This window comes from Muscardinus avellanarius (assembly GCF_963383645.1).
Source record: "Muscardinus avellanarius genome assembly, chromosome: 11".
Lineage (NCBI taxonomy): Eukaryota > Metazoa > Chordata > Mammalia > Rodentia > Gliridae > Muscardinus > Muscardinus avellanarius.
In genome coordinates this window covers 80987388-81012592 of record NC_137797.1, presented here as the reverse complement: position 1 = coordinate 81012592, position 25205 = coordinate 80987388, and the positions used below count along the sequence as shown (strand labels likewise).

The 25205-nt window shown below is 34.3% G+C and overlaps 1 protein-coding gene across 3 annotated transcripts in view; it reads left to right on the top strand.

Annotated features, from left to right (window-relative positions):
* Positions 1–23127: 23127 nt before the first annotated feature.
* CNTN1 (contactin 1) overlaps positions 23128–25205 on the top strand; it is a gene marked incomplete at both ends in the record, with an annotated part of 193938 nt that continues 191860 nt past the window's right edge. For all 3 annotated transcript variants that reach the window (XM_080705114.1, XM_080705115.1, XM_080705116.1), the window contains 2 exons: positions 23128–23188; positions 24900–24932. In XM_080705114.1, the coding sequence (XP_080561240.1) occupies positions 23128–23188; positions 24900–24932 (94 nt within the window). The remainder of the gene's footprint in view (positions 23189–24899; positions 24933–25205) is intronic.

Below are 25205 nucleotides of genomic sequence, written 5' to 3'. Positions count from 1 at the left end.
AGAAGATATGAGAAATGTGAAGAAAGAATTATCTATCCTAAACAAACTTGGTTGGGTTTTCCAAGGGTTACCCTTGGTTATGATTGGATAAAGAGTGAAAGAGCTAAGTAATGATAAGACTAGATTTGAGACTAGGCTAAGAATTATAAAAATGTAAAACAAAGTGAATGAACAAGGATTTTGGAATACTTTAAACTGTATTAATAATTGATTCTATTTATTTTTATATTTATTTTTCAATTTTTTTTATTTTTATACTTCAGTATACTTCAACTATACATCAATAGTGGGGTTAAATTATTTAGATTATGGGTTAAATAAACCTTTTGAGTATATGGATGCTTTTAAAATTTTTGATTCAGAGAAGAAATATATATCATTAGCAACAAAATTTTAAAAAATGTTTAAAAAATTTACTATATAGCTATTATTTAAATAAAAATATTGCAGTCATTCAGGCACATTAACTAAATCCAATATTAAACTTACATTCCTTCTTATGGATTATGATTAAGAATATGGTTATATACCAAACTGAAAAAATACAAATGCTGAGCTATTGAGGCCAAAGAACCTTTAAGAAACATCTTCTAAAGCTGTTTCAGTCAGAAAATGAGTGATTTTGGTTTCTGACACACTCACCCATACAGTTCTCTAGACTTTCTGACATATGCAAACCAGAAAATCAAGTGATATAAACCCCATTCTAGATTTTCATTTCTCTATGTCCATAGATACTAGTCCTTTTAGAAGAAATGATGTCATCTGGATCTCTTTCTCCTCTTGCCTACCCCTTAGGATCTGTATCACCCATAACTGTATGGTTAAACTCAAAATCGTTTCTATTTTCAATAAAACCATGGAATATACATATCCTTCTAAAGGTAATATAAGCACATGAACACAAAGTCTCTAGGATGACATAGTTATGGTGACTATTGTTCTTCAATATAAGTCCATGACGATTATAGTGTTACTAACATCATACAAATGTGATTGAAGAATGCATATGAATGTACACAAACTTAAAGCGCAAGCATCATAGTATTCCAAAATGAATAAGAACATTATAGTGATTATAGGATTGGTATTCCTTTTCTCCACTTGCAACTGTCAACTGGTCTAATTCATATAATTTATTCTTAGGAGAAAAGAGAGGTTTTTAATATTTTCCACAGATATGAGTGATTGACATAAAGAAAAAAAAACACTGTGGTTTAAAAATGTTGCTAGGAAACACAGTTTGAAGATGAAATCCCCTACAGAGCTGTCTTCTATCTTGTAATAAGAAAATGTGATGGTAACATGTCCTCATTGAAAAAGTAGAAGAATAATTTATTAACACTGCGTCCTAAGGGAATCTGTTACAATTGCACTCAAATGGCTTCATTTTGGAAATAGCTTTTTTTTTTTTTATTCATGTTGCACCAAAACTTCCAGGAATTTTCTTTTTCTGGATTTATTTAAAGATAAAATTGCAAATGTATAATGTTATTTTGTCAAAGGAAGTCCACATAAGCAAAAAGATGACCTCATCTAAATTTTTCCTTAGCAATAATTTTTCTTAATATTAAAGTAACATATTTGTGATCATAAAAAATTGCTTATACAGAAAATATAAATAATATAGAGGACCAGGCAGAGAAAGGAAGATGGAGGGGAATGAAATTGACCAAATTATGTTATGTGCACATACAAATATGTAACAATAAATTCCACTATTATGTGTACTAATAATGTACCAATAAAAACTATGTTGTATAAAAATATAATAAAGACCACCATAATACACCAACATAGAGCTAACCATATTTGGGTGATATTTCACCAAGTTTTACTTCTTTTAAATACTCAGTAACTGTAAGCTAATGTTTTTGAAAGTATTTTTTGTCCTGTTCAAGTAAGTCCTGGGGTCCATGCCTTCTAACATGTAAGTTAGTTTTATCCATTTATATGTGTTGTAATTGTTATGCTTTTGCATGTATTTGTGAAGTCTAAGTTTATGTTTATTTATTACTCATATTTTTCCCATTCTTTTTTCTCCTTGATATTTTTTGGGGTCTCTTGTATACTTTGTATTTTTGAGGTTATAAAATAATATTCAGGTTTGTTTTCCCATATAATATTATAGCACATAAGCTTTCTGATTCTATTATAAATAATAAGTATAATTTTAATACTTTTATGATTTCTCTATGGGCTGTTACTGTGTCAGAATACAAAAAAAAAAAAAAAAAAACTTTCAAAACCCTTTATACACATTTCTAAATTAGAAGGCAGTTTTAGCTGGGCCTGATGGCACACGCTTGTAATCCCCGTGCTTGGGAGGCGGAGACAGGAGGATCTTGCAGGTTTGAAGCCAGCCTCGCTGGATTAAGAGACCCTGTTTCCAAATAAAAATATAAAATAGGTCTGGGAGTGTAGCCAGGAGGTAGAAGGGTTCCATCACCAGTACCACCAAAAAAAAAAAAAAAAAAAAAGCGGCAGTCTTAATTACTACTTCTTGTGTCAGTATATGAAAATTCCAATCATTGCATCTATATCAACATTGAGTATTACTAATTTTAATGCTGTGCAAATTGTATCAATATATAGCATCTTAAAGTTGTATTTTTAATTAATTTAGTAGTGGCTCATTATTCTTTTATGTAAATATCTAGTCATACTCTATTAATCTAGTTTGTGATTATAATTGTCATTTTTGTGTTTTTATTGGTATATTACAGTATCACATCATAATGTAAATCATGTTGACAATGACATACATGCACACGCTCTTGGTGCCCTTTTTCCCATTTTCTCCCTTCCCAATACAGAGTACCCAGATTGACATTCCCATGTATACATATAGTCTATGGTAATATTTCTATTAATGAACCTGTCTACATCTACCCCTACCCTTATATCTTCTCCCTGGCTCCCCTGAAGTTTTTAATTCCTTTTGAGGAATTCATAGCTCTTGTCTGCAATATTTTTGAAACTTTTATTCAACATATATTTTGATTTTAAATCTTATCCATAATTTCATAAATGCACTGTAAAAATTCTACTTCATATTTTCTTCTGTTCAAAATTTCATATATTTGTTTAGTTGCTTTTCTCATTAGTTTCTTTTTTTCTTTTTGCAGTACTGGGGATGGAACCCAGGGGCATTCAATCCCCAAGCTACACAGCCAGCCCTATTTCTTATTCTTTATTTTGAAACAGGGTCTCACTGAGTTGCAAAGGGTCTCACTAACTAGCTGAGGCTGTCCGTGAACTGGACCTTCTGTCTCAGCTTCCCAAATGCTGGGATTATAAACTTGCACCGCCATGTCTAACTTCTTCATTAGTTTTACATTAGTTTTATTTTGTCTTCTATATCTTATTTTTATTATTTAACATACTTTTATTAGTGCATTTGTAATCACACATCATGATGAAGTTCTGAGTGATAGGGGCATACATGTACATAATGCTTGGTAAGTCCAGATCCTACCTCAATTTCTTTTCTTCCCTGTACATGATATAAATTATGCCAATTTATATTTATATGATAATTTTGTTTATATGTACATAGCATCTTTTGAAATATTGTATTTCAACCATTTTTCACCTGAGTTTATGTTAATGTATAAATTGAGATTAGATATTTACTATTTTTAACTATTTAAGTGCACCAGTATTTTTGTTAAATAATATTGTATGTACTTATTAACAGATTAGTACTTTCATAAATGAAAAGTATAAGCAGTATACATGTAGTTCTGGGTTTAAATCTCACTTCTACCACATAGTAGCACCAGAGTCAACACAGCTTTGGGCAGTTGCTTAGTCTAGATGCCTAAGTTACATCATCTCCAAGATGAAAATAAAGAACCTAGACGATAAGATGTATTGGGAGGGGTAAGTAAGATGTCTGACACCTAGTTATGGCTCAGGAAATATTAGCTGTTATTAATTCTGTCTGTTCTTGGAGAACTTCACACTGTTATTTATGAAACTTTAAATTTGACTACTTATCTGGCTAAGTTATTCTTACCATATTGGCCTTATGTAAACATTTGGCACAGTATTTAAGCTTATGGTTTTTGGAGCTGGATTTATTTATTTACCTATTTGTTTATTTATCTATTTTGGGTACTGGGGATTGTACCCAGAGCATTTCAGCTTTGAGAGATGTACCCCTTGCCCTTTTTATTTCTTATTTTGAAACAGTATCTCACTAAGTTGCTGAGTCTGCTCTCAAACCTCCTATGATCCTCCTGTCTCAGCCTTCCAAGTATTGGGATTCTAGGCATGCACCAGTCTGCCAGGCTGGTTTCTTTTATTTCTCATACTGCTATGTAATTGTGTTTGCTAATATTATCAAAATCTACTGATTCTTATTTCTAAATGGTTATTTTAGTAAATAAAACCAATGTTTTGTTTATATTTATCTTCTGTGTAACTATTTTGCTAAACACTCTTAATTCTAGAAATAAGAAATTTTGTTTAAATCCACTTTCTCTGATATTCTGATGTATAATCAAGCTGCATGCAAATAACTTTTACTCCTTTTCTCTGTTTGAAATCTAATTTTGCTTCATTATGAAGCATATTTGCCTAAGCTTTCAGGGTAGTGCTAAATTCATGTATGGAACAAATATTTTTAGGATATTTTCCATGTCTCAGGTACTATTGGAGGCACTGGGGTAAACAACACTCAAGGAGTGGCCTGTGATACACAGAACTTTAAGTCTAGCCAAGGATCTTAACATGACTTCAGGGAGGGCACAGTGGCTTCCTTCTACCTGTCTAGCTTCTTTGACTACCCTATTAACTATGCTGACATAAAATAGATTAGTAGAAGAAAATGTATACAAAATTATTTTGTGCATAGGGGCATCACATTAAAAAATTCGTGAACAGCCGGGTGTGGTGGTACACGCTTGTAATCTCCGCGCTTGGGAGGTGGAGACAGGAAGATGGCACAGATTCGAAGCCAGCCACGCTGGCTTAAGAGACCCTGTTTCCAAATAAAAAAGGTCTGGGAGTGTAGCCTGGAGTTAGAAGGGTTCCATCTCCAGTACCACTTAAAAAAAAAAAAATTGGTGAATATCCCTAAACCTAGTGAGATTTATAAGCTTATGTGTTCTCTTCATAGAGAAGAGGTGTAGACAATTTAGGGGTTAGTAATTTAATTTGGGGAGAGGTGAATAGACCCTCAGAACAGATAATGTTCTTTTTGGGTATAATATCAACCTCCAGTCTCTCTTCCCATGGTCTGAATTAATCTTTCCTAATAACTAAGATTCCCAAAAGGTGATTCATGACAGTTGAGCCCTTACTGGGGATCCATTTACAGGCCAATAAGGGGAGCCAAGAGAAAGATTCTGCCTGTATCTACTGTTTCCCAAATACTCTCAATCCAAAGTAATCAGCACACCAAACTATTATATTGTATAAAAAATACAAATGTATTTAGTGTATAAAGATAACGTTAAAAATATAATTCAAGTATATAATCACCTACAGTGATTGATCACCTACAGTGAATAGGAAACAGGAAGGAGTTGGGATACGATTTGTAATTTTATCTTGTGTTTGTTTTATAGTCTACGTAAAGATTTTGAAGAAATGTGGTTATAAACAAAAAGCAACAGATTTGTGATTGTTTTCCTTCTGCCATTAATTATCGTTTTCAGATTTCTACTGCTGAAATAGAAGTGTATCAGTATTGGAAATGGCCTAGGAAGATTTGAAAAAGCTCTGATTATTAATAAATATATTTAAAAAATAATTGGGTAAACATGGCAGACCTGGGGAAAGACTTGGTTTCGGTTTTGGTCAGGACGCAAACAGCTATTGAAACTTAAATTGACTTAGCTAAAAGTAATTAGCAAGTCAATAGGAGAGGGGAGCTAGGACTTCCTCTTTCTAAAGACAGATCTACATAATAATTGGATAATCTAGTTTGAATGGGAGGAGAGGGTCTACCTTTGAGAAAGGAGAAAAATGGGCATAAACACAGTTCCACAGGAAAAGTATGGGGAGGAACTTTACAGGGACTTTTACTCCGTCAGAATTACGTGAAACAAGATGGAGGATGTCGTGTGTATAAAAAGTCTGTTCTGTATTTTTGTACTTCAGTGATTTCATTCGAAGCACCCCTTTATGTTACCCCTGGGTAACATGAGGCTGTAACTATCTTCTGTATTTCTATCTTTTTAATAAACTCCTTTAAATCTTCAGTAAGAATCCAGTCTATTGCATATCTATCCTTAGCTCAGGAGAAGAACCCATGGTTTTTGTGTTTTTGGGGGGAATTATTCCCAAGGGTCTAACAAAGGTCCCTGGGGACAGTTCCCCTAGACGGTAACAGTCTTCTTTAACCGTAACAGTAAGGATAGAAGGTATTTTGTCAAAATTGCCAGATAGGTAGGAAAGGCAGTAAGGCTTTGTCCGGGTTTGGCTGGAAGATTATGTGAGCAATTCACCAGTTTAATAAATACAACAAAAATACAGTCTAATAAGCTGGCATCTCTCCACAAACACGACAAGGTGAAAGAATGTGAGCAATGTCAAAGACTGGAGAGATCACATTTCAAAATTAGCATCTAGGAGAAAACAGCATCTAGGAGGGTTTCTTAGGTAGACAAGAACAAGCCTTGCTTCAGCAGCCCCTCCCTGAATCCCACACCACTCCCAGGGGGCTGCAGCTTGCACCAGCATGTGTGCTCCATGGGGCCCATCAGTGGAAATCCCTCGAAAATATTTTGACGGGAGCTATAAAATGTTAAAGAATTTGGGAATTTCTTCTCAGGCTGTCCTCTGTAATATTTCAGCTTGATGTCTCAGGAAACTCACTTTCCATCTAATGACTTGAATTTAATGAAGGGATATTGTTTAATTTGTTGGTGAGAAGTGGCTAGGCCAACAATTGAAATCACTGCTCTTCATTAACTAGACTTTTAGATCACAATGTGGAGAGGAAAAAATAAAGATGGAGAATATTATGAGGGATTTAAAATGAAACAAATACTACAAAACCAGTTAAACATGGAGGTACAATTTGAATGTGATTGAAGAAAAAAATTAGCAATTAGAAAAAAAGAGGGTTTTTTCCAGTCTCTTCAATTTATCCGTTCAAGTATTCTGCACATATCTTAGGCAGCTATTTTAAACTATTTTTACACTTTCATTGGTGCATTGTAATTATATGTCATAATAAGGTTCAATGTGACACAAGCACACATGCGCACATGCACATAGCACTTGCTGTGTTTCCCTCCAGATTCCACCACACTCCTTGCCTTCCCTGTCCATGTTAGTGAGATTGTTGGCGATACTTCCACAGATGAACATAGCATTGTTTGAACTGTTTCCTTCATCAGTTCTTTCCCTCCTTTCTTTCTTTCCTCAGTTGCCTTTTATTATTCTACCTGCTTCTCTCCATACTTGTTTGAAGTCCCTTTTCTTTCCTATTTTCTCTCTAGCTTCTATATATGAGAGAAAACATATGACTCTTTGCTTTCTGAGACAGGCTAATCTCACTTAGCAAAATATTATTTATCAGCTAGATTTTTTAGACATTTTGTCATTTTTGACAATTTTTTTAGACACAGAGAATCATTTTATCATAAAGTAGACTACTTACCATGAAAGAAAGTCATAGGGGACTATGAAAGTGCAACCGAAAATCTTGTTTAGGCTCACTATGTCCTCTTGATTCATTTTAGGTAGGTTATATGTGCTTAGAAATCTATCAATTTTTCCATGTTTTCCAGTCTATTGTAGTCATTTCAAAAGTAGTTTCTGATATCCTTTGAATTTCCTCATGGTGGTGATGTCTCCTTTTTCATTTCTGATTTTAATAATTTGAGTTGATTCTCTCTTTTGGTTAGGTTGGCCAGGGGTTCATTAATCTTATTAACCTTTTTAAAGAACCAGCTTTTTGTTTTGTTGAATTATTTTTGGTTCTCTGTTTAATTTATTTCTGCTCTGATTTTACTAATTTCCTGCCTTCTGCTGGCTTTGGAATTAGACTGTTGCAGTCTTTCTAGGTCCTTGAGATGTGTCATTAGGTTGCTTACATGGCAACTCTCTGTTCTTCTTATGTGGGCATTCAGTGTTATAAATGTTTCTCTGAATACTGCCTTCAAAGTGTCCCATAAATTTTGATAAGTTGTTTCTCTATTTTCATTTAACCATCTCATTTTATAATGCATATTAAAGAAATATAAAGGGCAAGGCCTGGTGCTTTTTGCTTCTGCTGGAATGCTAAGAATCAGAGAGGGCCAGTTCAGCAGAATTAAATAATAAATTCTCTATCCCAGAAATTCAAGATGCATTAATTAAAACAAATAGATCTTAAACAAAATGGGAATGATATAAGGATGAATCAACAAAAACATAATTTTATTGAAGCCATTATCTATCTACTGATAGAAAATCGCCTATTAAAATACCAATATTAAACAGAAGCATCCCATTATCTATTAAAATACCAATATTAAACAGAAACATCCCAGCTGCATATTGCTGCATATGGGACCAAGATTTCCACACATGTGCCTTTGGCAGATGTCCCAGATCCAGCCATAACAATAAGCAAGAACATAATAGTAAGTTATTACTGAGTGAATCAAACAACTACTCTGAGACTTAGATAAGAGGGAGATTTTATAAGAGGAGGCTGTCAAAACAGAGCCTTTTCTATAAGAATACTCTTGTGTTAGCTCTTGAAAGTAGGTATGATTTTTGGTTTTTATCCACAACTGAGGATTATAATATTAATATATTAATAACTACTTCTTTGGTTCATGTGAAAATTAACTGAGTTACTTAATTAATACTTAAGCTGTGTGTGGGTGGGGGGACTGAACCCAGGGGAATTCTACTTCCAAGTCATACTCTCAGCCCTATTTTAATTTTTAATAGAGTTTCACTAAGTTGCTAAAGGCCTTGCTAAGTTACTGAGGTTGGTTTCAAACCTGTTATTCTCCTGTCTCAGCCTCGCAAGTACTGAGATTACAGATGTGTACCATTATGCGTGGCTAATACCTAAGTTTTTAAAAGATCCTGGCTTGGAAGTTGAGAGGTGGAAAGGGAGTATCTTAACTACTAAGATAAAAATTTTTAAATTGATCTTATGGTTTTAATATCTTAGCATAATGTCAGACACATAAAATATGCTCAGTAGATATTTGTTGATTAAGTTATGAAACAACGATGTGTCATTTATAAATTCTGAGAAAGAAAGTACAAGACAGTTATGTCTTCTGAAGATCAAATTGAATTTTGTATTGTTTACTAAGCTTCAGAGACTTGCATTTGTGTTCATTAAAATAGTCAATGTATAGGCAAAGGTTCTTCTTGGTAGCAGGGATCCAAAAGATAGATCTAATGAGCTGTCTCTGATGCTCGTACCTAACTAAACTCTTGGCCTCTGAGGTTTGACAGTTTGCCTCTACTCTGATTACCAACTGAGGCTTTTAGGAAACTTTTATAAAACAGGTATATAATAAGTATTTAATGGTTGATAAGACTTGGACTTGTTATAATAAACTATTTACATTGAGGCCAGGTGTGGTGTCACACTCTTGTAATTCCTGCACTTGGGAGGCAGAGACAGGAGGATCACGCAGGTTCAAAGCCAGCCTTGCTGGCTTAAGAGACCCTGTTTCCAAATTTAAAAAATATATAAAATAGGTCTGGGAGTGTAACCCGGAGTTAGAAGGGTTTCCAGGAACCCCAGTACCACCAAAAAAAAAAAAAAAAATTACATTGAGAGCAGAGATTTTATCAGAAGATATCAAATCCCTTTCTGTAAGATTTTAATTTTTGCAAAAACCACATCTTTTTATGATTTTATACAATAGGGGCTATATATTTATGTATATTCAAATTTATTTGACATAAATTTGAATGAAATTGCAAAGCAGCTCTCTTTATAGTCCAATACCATGTGGCCAATATCAGTCTGAAGCTTCGACATCTTGAAGGAATTAGCATACAGGAGTTAGGGAGTTTCCCCAATGTCATTTTTAGTATGCAGCCTTTACAAGGATTATGAAGAACAGAATGTAATAAACCAAAGAAGCTGGATTAAAATCATGATGCTATTTTCCTTCAGAATTATTCAGCAGGAACTCACTATTTGTGGAGGAAATCAAAAGTTCAACCCAGGGCCTCTATGGTTCTGCGGTTTAATGACACTTCTCTTCCTACTTAAGTTTCTCAAATGATCCCATGAGACCATGTTCTACTCTAAACTCTTTAGTGTTTTTTGAGTTTGACTTATATGTTTCTACTTTATGATTTAAAAAAATTTATTGGTGCACTGTAGTCATAAACCTTAATGGGGTACAAGATGGTGGAGGCATACATGCACACATTACCCAATTAGCCCTTACGCAATTTTTGCCCCATTCCCTCCTTCTCCCTCCTTCTCACGTTTGGCTTAGTGATTGACATTGATATGTTTGTTAATGTACATTATGTGCATTAAAGAATTTCCCTCTTCCCTCTCACATCCCCTCATTTCCTTTTTCATCTAGAGCTCCTCCTATGACCCATTTTCTCCCTAGCTTCTGCATATTAAGGAGAGTATCTGATTTCTTATTTTTGTGACTCACTAATCTCACTTAGCATAATCTTCAGTTCCATCCATTTCCCTATAAATGACATAATTTTTTTTCTTTATAGCTGAGTAAAATTCCATTGTGTATATATCCTATAGTTTTGTAATCCATTCATCTGTTGATGGACATCTTGGTTGGTTCCATAGTTTGGCAATAGTAAATTGTGCAGCTATGAACAAAATATGTATCCATTAGTTTGGTATCTTGGTTTCCATTCTTTTGTGTAGTTATCCAGAAGTGATATTGCTGAGTCATATGGTAAGTTCATTTCCATTCTTCTGAGGATCCTCCATACTGTTTTCCAAAGTGGTTGCACTAATTTGCAATCCCACCATGATTTCACTTGCTATTACATCCTGTTCTTGTGGATCTGCTTCTCAAATATGGGGCAAAGATTTTCTTTTAGTACTTCTCAATAAATTTATTCAACAGATGTTAATTGAATGCCTTCAATATATAGTTAGTTTAGGGGCATATAATTTAGAATTTCTATCAAGAAACACTTATTGCTGGTTTACCAATGATTGTGCTGGTCCTACAAAATCCCTGGACATGGTAGATACTTTGAAAACATGTTGAATGAATAAATGGATGATTAAAAAATACCATAATCATGCCGGGCATGGTGGTGCATGCTTGTAATCCCCGCGCTTGGGAGGCAGAGACAGGAGGATCGCAGTGGTTCAAAGCCAGCTGCGGTCTGGCTTAGGAAGACTCTGTTTCCAAAAAAAAAAGAAAAAGTATAAAATAGGTCTGGGAGTGTAGCCCGGAGGTAGAAAGGCTCCCTGGAACCTCAGTACCACCAAATAATAATAATAATAATAATAATAATAATAATAATAATAATAATAATAAAATAAAAATACCATAATCAGCTGGAAATACTGATGCACACCTGTAAATGCAGATATGCTGGATGTTGAGACAGGAGTATTGCAAAGTCAGTGGTGTCAACCTTGGGAACTTAGAGAGACCCTGTCTCAAAATAAAAAATGAACTAAAGAGGGTTGTAAGTATACCTCAGGGGTAGAGTGTTCTTGGGTTCAATCTTCAGTAATAAAAAAACAAAAAAACAACAAATCACCTTCCATCTACCTTTATGTGATTATTTTTTGTATATTCTTCAAAGAAAATGAGAGATTTCATGGTCTTAGTGCCGCATGCAATAAACAGGGATACCTAAGTAGTTAAATGGTACAATGTTCATTGAACTCGTCTTATATGTGTTTCAAAAACTAAATGCTCATTGAACTTGCAAAATTGAATTGAAGTGCATTTAAAAGAAAATTCTCTTATGCTGCTTCCAAGAAAAAGAGACTTTAGTTTGAATGACTCCTCAGGTGAATTATCTGAGTGATTCTTCCCTTTCATTTAAAAAGTAGACTGCCACAGGTTAGTTACATCAGGCTCTCTCAGGAGATTATTTTAATATCTTAATCTAAACAGCAGCTCTTTGGAGTTACAAGGTCATCAACTGCATTCTCCCCACAGGGCTCTTGTCACAATGTATTAAAAACCTCTATGTAACTTTGGACAGGTGAAGTAGAATCAATGCCTGCTCTTTTACATGTAGGATATAAAAATAAAGCTGCCGTGCAGCATGGAACAGGTCAATAGGCACAGGCATGAGAGCAACTGGTTTAGAGTAGAGCCTCAGAAAGTAGAAGACACAGAGGATATTCATTTTTCACTTAGACTAAATGCCATACAAGTACAGTATAGACATAATTTTAAGAGGCTATTAAATGTTGCATATCTTCTGAATTTTAGAGTATGTTGGCTGGAGATATGGCCTTAAAACATATTTTTATGCATAAGTTTGCCTACAGATTGTGTTTTGAATGATTGAAATATTTTAATCTTTACTTAGTGCAATTAATAAAATCATTTTTGAACATTAGGCTGTTCATATATTTACTGGGGCATTAAATTCAAATGCAGACTTGGCTTATTCCCAGAAACTCTTATTGTTATTGTGAATTGCTCAGGATTGTTATTCCTGAGTACATCCAAATCTTATTAATGCAGGTAGCATTTATTTATTAATAATTAAAATAATGGGATTAAAAGCTTTTTGGGATAGAAGAATTCAAACCCTGGTTGTATTACTAAGTACATGTTTTTCAACAATCCATTTCAATAATCCATATGTTTCTTATAGTCCATCTTTGAAAATTTCAGACAGAGGCAGCATCACATGGAATATGATCCTATATACATACATATATATATATATATATATATATATATATATATATATATTAGTGATTTGTAAGATTTGTAAGGTTTTAAACTTTTATTAGAGCATTGCATTTATATATTATATATTGTATTAATGTACAAACAGATGGTGCACATAGATCTTGGTGCATTTTCTTTTTCTCTGCTCCCACTCACTTCTTTCCTTTCTTTCTGTATACGATTGTGTGTGTGTGTGTGTGTGTGTGTGTGTGTGTGTCTGCTCTGAACTGTCTTCCTGTATCTGAGTTACCTTGTTCCTGGCAGTCCTCCCCTTCATCACTTGGCTCTGCTCAGCTCCTTTCACTCTGACCCTTCTGTAAATCCTAGACCTTGACGGAATTATCAGTCTCACTCCCCATTATTCTTTTCTAACTTTTACTAAAACTAACCTAGCATGTTTTCCCTTTTATTAAGTATTCATTTACATTTTTGTGACAGACTGGCTCAGCTTGGGCAATAAATCCAGTCACTGAGTCCGTTCGGGACCGAGATTCTCAGAAAGGTGGGCAAAGGCTTCGGTTGTAGTTCTGCAGAGACTTCTCTACATCGATTTCCCCCTTTTTATGAAATAAACTCCTTTAAGTTTCTGTCTACGATGCTAAAAGTGGAGATTCCTCTCCAGGAAAAATCTGAAATAACTGACATGGACAAATGCCTCTTGTGCAATTGACACTTTATTACAGAACCCAGGGAAATTTATATTCTTTCACCAGTGAGATTAATAGTAAAAAAGTATAAACACCACAAAACAATAGTGAAGGACATATAAACAAGGTAAAAGGACACTAGTTCAGCATTCAAGATTAGCTCCGGATCCTGCGACCAAATCCAGCCCCCTGCCCTTGCAGACAGGCGGCTCCAAAGGGCAAATTCCAGAAGGCACAGGCACGCCCAGGGCTTGGAGAATTCGGCCTCTCATGGAATCTCCTTTAACTCTTTTCAGAACTTTCCATTCCTAGGGCTTAGTCCATATGGCCGGCATGGGGAAATATGGTGATCCAAAGGGCTGCTATGGAGGTCTGCCAGGTTTTGTATGCAGAACCATCTAAAGTCTGAAAGCTTACAAAGCTTACAACACAGTTTAGCAGATAAACACCAAAAGTAACATGAAGTTTTTAGATTTAATTGTCAGATGTACTTCTCTAGCTGCTGAGCACTTTTCCTCAAACGATAGGCTTATTAGAAACCTATTCCTCTTTTAATAATACATTTTCCTACCACAAACCTTCTGCAACTTCCTTTTAATTTTTCTGATTACCCGTATTCTCTCTTTCCCATTTGGGACAATCTTAGGATAAACTCTTTTTTATACAAAAATGCTTTCTTATTCTCACCATATTTCCTTTCTTCACGCCTGCACATTTATTATATCTGTCCTTTGTTCTGACATATTCATTTCTTAACCACATGGTGCCTCCCTGTCTCGGGCAGAGCACATACTGGGTGTAAAGGTCAAGAATCTTCCTAGCCTTTCGGCTCTATTGTATTGGGCAGTATTAGCTGCTCATCAACTAGGCTGCTTTGATGTCACACACAAAGTTTATCTTCTCTCTATCTAGGCCAGATCACAAGGAGAGGGGTAAACAGAGGCACCAGTTGCCTCCCTTGCAAGTTTTTAGGGCTAATGGCTTCAGCTGACTCTTAAGGCTTTTACTATAGGTTAATGATTAGAATGAAGGTCAGAGATAGAGAGGAATTCTGCATTTGTAATTGCTGTAGCTGGAATGCTACCACAGCATCTGAATTCTGACTAGAATTACATCTTGAGCAAAGCCGAGGGCGTTTAAAGGCTCAGACAAATTACTAGAAAATTTATTTTCCACGGACTCAGTTTCTCCCACAGTCCTGATCTTACATCACCGGAGCAATTCATGCGGAAAGTTAAAAGAATAATTACCAAAAGAATAATAGTTATGAAAGAATATCTAAGAGTGGGGGAGTACTCTGACCAGAGACAATGCTCCCCCTCAGGGCACTGCTTTCTTTAAGCAATCAGTCAATTATGCGCGCGAATTTCATGCATGCAAATGCCGAGGAAGAGGAAGCAGAGGTGGCACATTTTGAGGAATATTTCTTTGGCAAACCTAGTGCCAGATCCAGGTGATTCAAAGTAGAATAAAATATAGCTTTGCCCTCAAATAGTAAACTGATTCTTTTTAATATACTGATGGAAAAGAGATTGAGTGGAATACCATAAATATACATGAAAATGTTAAGTCTTGCTAAGAAAAAACATCTCTTTGTCCATTGATTAAATCAGTCATTTTAGAAACTTCCAATAATGAAGCTATGTTGCTTTATTTGCTTATTTTTACTTGTTCTATTTTTCTTTCTCACCTCAAGTTTAGTAATTTCAAGTGAAGTAATTGTGTAAGGTTGGTACAATATCAGTTTCATGGGGGAGGTAGTTTGGAATTAGCAGAGATTGTTGGCATTTTCTCAAATTTTAAGATGTCTACAACAACACATACATACACTTTTAGAATGTAGGACAACATTTATGCAGGGCTTTCTATTTTTTACCACCTAAAAATGATGGGTTTTTTTTGAAGCCCCAGTAAATAATCATGACTGCATCAGTTACAATTCCTCGGTGACACCATGGCTTAAATTATCTTATAAAAAATATGTGCTATAAATATCACCAATGAGTTTCCACTATTTTTAAGTCCTTCTATATGCATTAGATCATTTAAAAATAAAAAGCAATTAATTTGATCATAAGTCCAATTATCTAAAATGTGAGCAGTCAGTTCTGCCCAAATGCAGGCTGTTCTGTCAACAAGCCATATCTGTAAAAAAGCCTTCAGAGTCCCCCTCCAATAGCCTCTGAGTAATTAAATTTCAAAGTTTGGGGTATTATATTTATTGAAATGTTTAGAATTATGTTGTATAGCTTTTCTTTTTACATTCCCTTCCCATGCAGTCTTGTTGAAGGCTGTTTCAGGGGCTAAATTTTGTAGTCTCAAGACTGTTGCAGCTATACCTGCTAGTTAAACAACATATCTTCGTTTTTGGTAAAGAAAGAATACTATTTATATGATTATTTTCAGAATATAGGATATTTTCTTTGGGTATATACTGTATTTCTTGTTTCAGAACCTCTCCTTAGACATTTCTACTAAATATATTTTTCCATAGTAGGCTGTACAAATACTATTTATGACTTTGCTGAAAAAAAACTGATATAATAATAATTTGATAAAACAGTATAAAGAAGATTCTACGAAGTGGAAGCCATTATGTGGCCAGAGAAAGTAGTGTTATCTATATTTATTTTTTATTATTTATTTATGTATTGTTTGTGATACTGAGGGTGGAACCCAGGGGCTTTTCCACCTCCGGGCTATACTCCCATACCTATTTTACACTTTATTTGGAAACAGGGTCTCACTAAGTTGCTGAGAGCCTCACTAAGTAGCTGAGGCTGGCTTCAAACCTGTGTGATCCTCCTGTCTCAGCCTCCCAAGCTCTGGGATTACAAGCATGCACCACCATGCCCACTATCTATATTTAAATTCTATTTAATAATCTAAAAGTTAACTGTGAGCCAGGTGTGGCACACTTAACTGTGGAGTTATAATATTTATATGAAAGTGCATAATGGACTTTACATTTAAATACATAGTATCTCCTTTCTAATGGAGTAGCATATTTTAAATTTAAACTTTTTTTTTTTTTTTTTTTGGTGATACTGGGGATGGAATCCAGGGTCCCACTTACTTCCGGGTTATACTCCCAGGCCTATTTTTTATATTTTATTTGGAAACATGGTCTCTTAAGCCAGTGAGGCTGGCTTCGAACATGCGTCATCCTCCTGTCTCTGCCTCCCAAGTGGGGGGGGGGATTACAAGTGTGTGCCACCATGCCCAGCTTAAACTAATTTTATTATTAGAAAATTCATTTTTTCTTCTCTATTCTGCTATTCTGACCCCCTGCCCCTCTTCCTTCTCCCCACTCCTCTTACACACACACACACACATACACACACACACACACACACACACACACACACACCCTCCCTATTTCTCATAATAATCCTCTGAGTTGTAACTTGTAACCTTAATTTTACAATTTGAGCAGCTGACCCCTTGGGAAGATTAAAAGACCTACAGCAGGTGCAGAATTTCAGATAGATTCTGAGAATAAAATGTCCCCCATTTTTTAGCTATAGAGTAGAAAATACTAGTGCCTTGCAACTAGAATAATCTGTACTCAACTGTAATATGCTCCTTCTAATCATTTATAGCAAATGCTCTTCAGTGCCAGAGTAATGAGGCTTAGGAACACAGGTGAAATTTTAGGCTAATTACACTTTTCTAGTGACCTTTCGTGAACTGTTGAAGGTAAAGGTAAATGCTTTTGTATGTGTGTCTGATGTGGTCAAAATTCTTTCTGTTTGTTTGTTTTTGTTTGTTTGTTTTAAAAAGAGATTTGAATGTTGGGCGTGGTGGTGTACGCTTGTAATTCCAGCAACTTTTTTTTTTTTTTTTTTTTTGGTGGTACTGGGGTTCCTGGAAGCCCTTCTACCTCCAGGCTACACTCCCAGACCTATTTTCTATTTTGAAACAGGGTCTCTTTTAAGCCAGCACGGCTAGCTTTGAACCTGCGCGATCCTCCTGTCTCTGCCTCCCAAGTGATGGGATTACAAGCATGTGCCACCACGCCCGGAGTAATTCCAGCATTTGAAAGACTGAGACAGGAGGATTGCAGTTCGAGGGCAGCCTCAACTACTAGTGAGGCCCTCAACAACTGAGTGAGACCTTGTTTCAAAATAAAGAACCAAAAAATAGGAGTAGGGGTATAGTTCAAAGGTAGAATGCCCCTGAATTCCATCCCCACTACCACAAAATAAATAAATAAATAAATAAATAAATAAATAAATAAGACCACTTGTGTTTTCATATATCTGAACATTTTCTCAATATTCCTGAGGTCTGATTCCCCATTAATGTAAATAAGGTAGCCATCAGTACAAGGAAATTTTTGTTTTACTCCAATGGGTTGTGGGTTGCAACATCCATTTGCATCCCTTGGCATCTGACTGGTCTGGGAACATGAGAAGCCACAGGACTCTGAAGGTCAGGGAATTTAGCACAGCATTGTCTGAGGAACAGGAATGTGTGCCTAATTCCTGCTTCTGATCATTCTGCTATTCCAGTAGTTAAGAAGAAAGGATTCTGCTGTTTAATTGGCACATTTTTGTCAGTTATTTATTTTTTCTTCTGCCTCTTTACTTGCTGCATAACAGCCAGGACATGGAGCCAGGAAGTAGGCAGTGAGTTGCTGAGTGGTATTGACCCAGGAGGTTATTCTTAACAGCAGCTTTCTCCACAATCAAGGTTAGGCTCAGCTTCTCTACTGCTCTACTGCAGAACAGGTAAGAGCATCACTCATGACTGACTAACTGGTGACCCATAGAGCAAATCACTAGCTGGAAAAAAAAATGTGTGAACAAGATGTGAAAGATGCTCTTTTGCCTACCTGGCAAGAAATCCATAAAATAAAATAAATTGCATGCTTCCAGAGTGATGACTTGCTGTCTTATTGAAATCAACAGCATTTCAAAGTGAAGGAAGAGAGAGCCTGGTTAACACAGAGAGGCTGAAAACAATGAAAAAACTACATTTGATCAGAGTGTGCATGTTTAAACTGTAAGACTTCCAATAACAACAAACTGTATAACTAAAAATGCTTTAAAATAATATTTAGAACATATTCAAGAGTACATTTATAAGCCTCAAATCCCCAACAGAAATCAAAGCTTCAATAAGAGATGTTTCTTATTACTAATTACCATCTTATCCTTATTTAAGGAAAACAAATTTCAGTTTGTTTATGACAGTGTTTCGGAATATAATGATGGACATGGTCTATTCATTTTATTCACTTATTACGTATATATCCTGGGCATAGAGCCAAAGCAATGAATAAGAAACATGTTCCCTGACCTGACAGCCCTATAGCATAGTAGAATAATAAATTAATATTTATCCCAAATTTTTATTATAAATATTCCACATCTACTCTCTTATCTAATAGTTATAAAAGTTATAGAAAACAGACAATATTTCTATATTTTATATATGAAGAAAATGAGGAATTTGAGTGACTTGTCCAGAGTTACAAACTGAAGGATTGATGGTTGAGATAAAATTCAAACAAAATCTGTTTGCCTTCCCTTGCATTATTTTGACTGTGCATTTGCACAATTTCCCACATACTATGATTGTTATATGAGAAGGATGTAAGTAATATTACACTATAGACCTAGAAAACTCATCTGTATTTTATTTTCAACTTCCTAAAATCACTTGCTCTGTGTGCTAATAACTAATCCTTTCCTTAGACTTGCCACACTTTGCAGATTACCTAAACAGTTAATGGGTAAATAGACCAAATCTCCCTGATGCATTCTATGAAAATGAAAACTCAGAAGAAAACGTTCATGGGAATTGATGTTCATTCTTCACCTTTACTCACCTGTTTCTTTCTCTTCCCATCAGTGCTACTTTCTCTACACTCAATATTCAAACTGCAGAAGCCCTTCCTCTTTCTTACATCTGAATGTCTGTGAGAATCACTTTAGAGTTCTCACATGATAATAGTATATTAGTATGTAAAGTAGAACTATTTAAAGTCCAACAGTCACTTTTGCCATTATTCTGCACATGCATTAAAATCTGCACACATATTATCTAAGTTACTTTTTAAAAATAGTTGGCAGAGACAACAGTTTTGGCATGAGTTAACTATTTGCATTTTATACTTCCTCCTATTAAAGAAGTCCTCCTAATTTATGTCTATAAACCAACAGGAAGAATTAGAAGCTGAAATGTCAAGAAAATACTTGATTGTACATTTTTATGGTGTGACAAAGTTGCATGTATTTCAGTAGTTTTGAGTTAGATCTATATTTAGGTACTGATTCTATGCATCACTGAATTAAAGAAATAAAAATCCTTCCACAGATCTTGCCTCCTGGAAGAATTGTTTTTCATTCTTCATCTGTTTCAAATCATTTCATTTCTTTCTACTCAGTCCTGCTTAGTAAAGAAAAAACTTAAAAATTTGAGGCTTTAGATAGTCTTATATAGATATATAGTTCTTACCTTCTCAGATATCCCCCCAAAATGAAAATTGATCATGAATTAATCTTGATGATTAAAAATTACCTTTATAATAATATTCAAAATATTTCTTGCCAATAATTTAAATAATTTTACTGTTTTCTTTATAATATAACTTCAAATTTTCTAGAAATAAATACTTAATCAATAAAATGAAAGAAAAATATTATATCCAAATTTATGTATTAGTAATAGATAATTTATCTAGCCTCTACAAAGTTTTTGGATTCTTGAAAGTCAAATGGTAGATATGTTCTCAAAATTCATCCTTCCTTTAACATGTCCATGAAATGAAAGCAACCCGTAGGATTTTAATTTTACTATTTTGGCTAATATTTAAGTGTATTTCTATGTGAATACCATAGCATTAAGATTTTTTTTTTCAGGATTGCTTTCTTGCTTTATCTTAACTTATGATTTCCATTCAACTCTATGACATAAGAATTTTGCTATGCTATTATACAATCTTTGAAAACATAATTTAATGTTTTTATGTTTTTAATGTTTTTATGTTGAAATTCCTGTCGCACCCTATTGAAGAGGTCTCTTTTTAATGTCCTGAAATATGTTCTCAAGGGGAGGCAAAAGGAGAAATAGAGATATAATAAAAATAACAGTTCAGATAAGTCTATGTATATATACAAAATTATCAATACCAATCTCAATAACATAGGGAAGGGGACAAATGGGATGGGATTTGGAGGGAAACATACCAAGTATTGTGTGCACGTACATTTCTATAACTTTATTCCTCATTATAGCATATAATTGCAATGCACCAATGAGAGTGTGTATATATGTGTGTATATATATATGAATATACACATATATGTATATATGTATATTACAGATATATGTATATATCTTATATATATATCTTATATGTATATATATGCATATATATACATATATATCTCTTAGTTATAAGATAACTAATGACTTAAATCTTAGAGCATATTACCTCCATCTTTATGTCTTGCATATCATAGTCAGGCACATTCTCACAGTGCTACAGTTTACAATGATTTCAATTATCATGATTAACATTTTTTAAGTTTAATATTATACAAGTACAAATAACTATTGAATTACATGGACTTGGATACTTAGGTTTTGTGTACCTGCCACTGACCTGGGTGCTACTGCTACTGTTTCTCCTCCTCCTCCTCCTCCTCCTCCTCCTCCTCCTCCTCCTCTTCCTCCTCCTCCTCCTCCTCTTCCTCCTCCTCCTCCTCCTCCTCTTCCTCCTCCTCCTCCTCCTCCTTTTCTCCTCCTCCTCCTCTTCCTCCTCCTCCTCCTCCTCCTCCTCCTCCTCCTCCTCCTCCTTCTTCTTCTTCTTCTTCTTCTTCTTCTTCTTCTTCTTCCTCTTCTTCTTCTTCTTCTTCTGGATTGAATCCAGGTGCATTGTACCTCTGAGCTATACCCACAGATGCTCCCCTCTTTTATTTGAAAGAGGATCTCACTAAATTGCTGAGGCTGGCCTTGACCCTGACATCCTCCTTTCTCAGCCTCCCAAATACAAGTGTGTACCACCACATTGATGGTAGATACACTACTAAGATGACCACACTTAAATTGTAGTCCTCTTGATTGCATAGGCCTATGTTAAGGTCTCAGGTGAAATCTCAGCAATGCAATTATATGTAATTATGTGATTTCTAGTTTCATTTCATTTTGGTCTGAAAAGACTCAAGGGAATATGTCATATTTTCAATTTGCTAGTGCTTACTTTGTGGCCCAGAATGTTCTCTATTTTGGAGAAAGTTTTGTTAGTTGCTGAGAAAAATGTGAACTCTGCTGTAGTTCAGTGGACTATTCTGTATGTTTCTAATAGGTTTGGTTTGGTGTTCAGTTTATGGTGTCTTTATGTCTGAGGCATCTTTACTGACATTTTGTCTAGAAGATGAGTCTAGGGGTGTTAGAGGAATGTTGAATTATCTCAGATCATTATTTCTTCTTTCTGTATTGTTCCTTTTACCAGTAATAAATGACCTGCTCATCTCTTTTGATAAGTTTGGGCTTGAAGTCTAATTTGTGTGATATCATAGTTGCTACTCCTGCTTGTCTTTGAATTCCATCGGTATGGATTACCTTGCTGCAGCCCTTTATCTTTAGTTTGTGACTATCTTTACTTGTAAGCTGTGTTTCTGGCAGAGAGAAGATAAATGAATTCTGGTTTTTAAATACAGTTTGCCACCTTACATCTTTTTTGGGGGGAGTTGAAGCCATTTATATTTAGTGTGATTATTGAGAGATGATTTTTAATTCTTAACATTTTGAGTTTTAACTTCTGGGTTTTTTGACATTTGTGAGAGGAAGATATTTTATTTAGACTGCTGAATAGTTTTGTAGCTTAGTTATGCTAGTAATTTATCTCCCTGTCTTTAATTAAGTCTTCTAAAATTTGTTCTCACAAAGTCTACATTGTTCTTTTGCTGACACACAAGAGGCACTTACTCTTTTGTTGAATGAAAAAAGTAAAAGAAGTGGATGGGAGAGTGAAGAGTAAATACATTATTAATCAGTGTATTTTAATATTAAAAATTAGCGTTTATGGCAAAATAAAATATCCCACAAGCCACCAAGGCTTGTGGGTTTACAAGGCTTGTATACAAGCATGTCTTCAAATGGATGTTTCTACCAGCACTTCTATTACATGTAATCTTCAATTAACAGGATTGATAATGTAATGTTGACCACTGCACTATTTGTGGAAAAGGTTTATTATACTCAATGGTTAAATAGGAAAAAAATCTGAGCCTGTACCAGTTGAATGACTTGGTTATGAGCAGAGCGTGTCCATATTGGGATGTCAACTGAAGCTCTGTGACACCAAACCTACTCTTCATTGCAACATGCTATATGAAAATATATTTAAATAAACAAAAACTCTTCCTACAATTAAGAAATATAAGACAAAATAGAATTGATAATGTTGTTGGTCTCAAATGCTGAGCAATTTTCCTCTTTTCCCCATCCTCCTTCCTTTACCCCTCCTTTCTCTTCTCCTCTTCTCCCATTCATTTTTTTGCTTTCTTTTTTGTTTTATTTTCCTTTCTTTTCTTGTTGCAGGTGTTCAGTATTCTCCAACTTCCATAAAAATACAGCTTTTTTTCTTTTTTAAATTGAACTGAATTTCTACTAAACACAAGATGAAAATGTGGTTGCTGGTCAGTCATCTAGTGATAATCTTGTTTACAACCTGTCTAGCAGGTAAGAATGTGCTTTGTGGATTCTTCATAAATTATGTGAACATAATCAACATGTGATTTTCATTTCCATATATCTCTTGTATGGAAATTAGAATTACATTTTCTTTTGATATGTAGGATACACAGGTAAATCAATTTTATGATAAGATTAGTTCTACTTGTTTAATCTTATCTTTCAGATAAATTTTACAGAATTTAGCTAACTTTGTGTGTTAGTATACTGGTAAATTTTTATAATTTGGATTTCTGTAGGAAGTAAGGAATCCCTGGTATATGGTATTCACTTTCAACTTAACATCATTTAGTATGGAGTTGGAAAAGATGTGTAACAGTTCACTTTTATGTAATATTTTCATTTTCCAGCTATGATAGACCTAAAAAACTTCAATAGCTTAAGTAATAGTAGTAAAAATTTAAATGATAAGTTGGGCTTGGTGGTTCATGCTTGAAATCCTAGTATTTAGGAGGCTGAGACAGGAGGATCCGGGTTTGTGGACAGCCTCATCTACTTAGTGAGGACCTCCACAACTTAATGAGACCCTGTTTTAAAATAAAAAATAAAAAACTGTGCTGGAGGTGTAACTCAAAAGTAGAATGCCCTTGGGTTCAATCACCAGCACCACAAAAAATTAAATAATAGATATTAATAATGCATTTTGCTTGCTCTTGATGTAATTTATTTATTTGTTATTATAATGTAATTTTAAATTCTGGCTGAGTTAAACAGCTAATTCACAAAATTCCTGAAAAGTAATAATAATTTTTAGAAGCTGTTATGATTTGGTCCAAAATATGATTGAATCTTACAAATCTTTTACAAATTTGATCAATCTTAAAGAAACAACATTCAAAATAAATTATAGTGTATGTAGGAACATAAAGAGCAACAAAATGGTTTTTGAGAGTTCTCTAGTTTCAGGAAAAGTATTATATTTCTCTGTTTTAAAGACAAATATAAAAAATTCAGAGCTACTTCTTTTAAGGAGTAGCATAATATTTTTATCTGGAAGTAGCCTGTTTTCTAACAGTAAATTTCCCTAATACTTTATCTCAGTGACCATAACTCAGCAAGTACCTGTTGTGTTACTATTTGGTTCAAGTCATAGCTATATTTCATTCTTCAATACATCAATCATTGCTGATAACTTTGATGTCCAGCCTGAAAAACATTCTATTCTTGTTTATTTTAAGAAAATAAGAATAATATTTTGTGTGGTAATTTTTATTATACTAACTCCAGAATCTAAAAAAAGATAATTTTATCATTACTTAAGCAGTATAGTGACATTGATAACTATGCACTTTATAGCCTTAGACTATATAAACAGCCATATACCTACATACAAACACATATATACATATATAATTTTATATGTAATATGTATGTATGTCTGCAATGTAAATATAATAGAAAAAGTCTTTTGGTAAGGTCATCATGGTAAAAGTATTATTTTTATAAATGCAATAAAAAATAACTTGTTAGTATCAAAAATTCATATAAACTTTACTGACTATACACTTTAATGTTACAACTATACAATAGGAAGATAAGAAAACATCTATACAGATGTGAAAGTACTTTAGCCTTAATAGTGGAAGGCCAGTACTCCCATGCCACTAACTAGCATCTTAGTTATTTGAATAATGTTTAAAATGACAATTCAAAGAATGGTTGTAAGATCAAAATAAGAATTATTTTTTCTTCTTTTTAGAGTTTACATGGCACAGAAGGTATGGTCATGGAGGTAAGTTCACAAAAAGGTAAACTTTTTAAGGAAGTTTTTCTCAGTTGAATTATGTTTGATTTCCACTTTAAGCTTTTACCTCTCTAAACATGAAGACAAATGCTTAATTTTAGACCACTTAGAAATTTTATGGGACTGTTCTTCCGAGATCATAAATCAACTTGTTTGATTGCAGAAGGGAGTGAATCACAAACAAATAGGACTATGACAGATTGAAAATACCCAATGTGACATGAATTTTTTCCTACATGTTTTGTAATAATGTTATGCGTC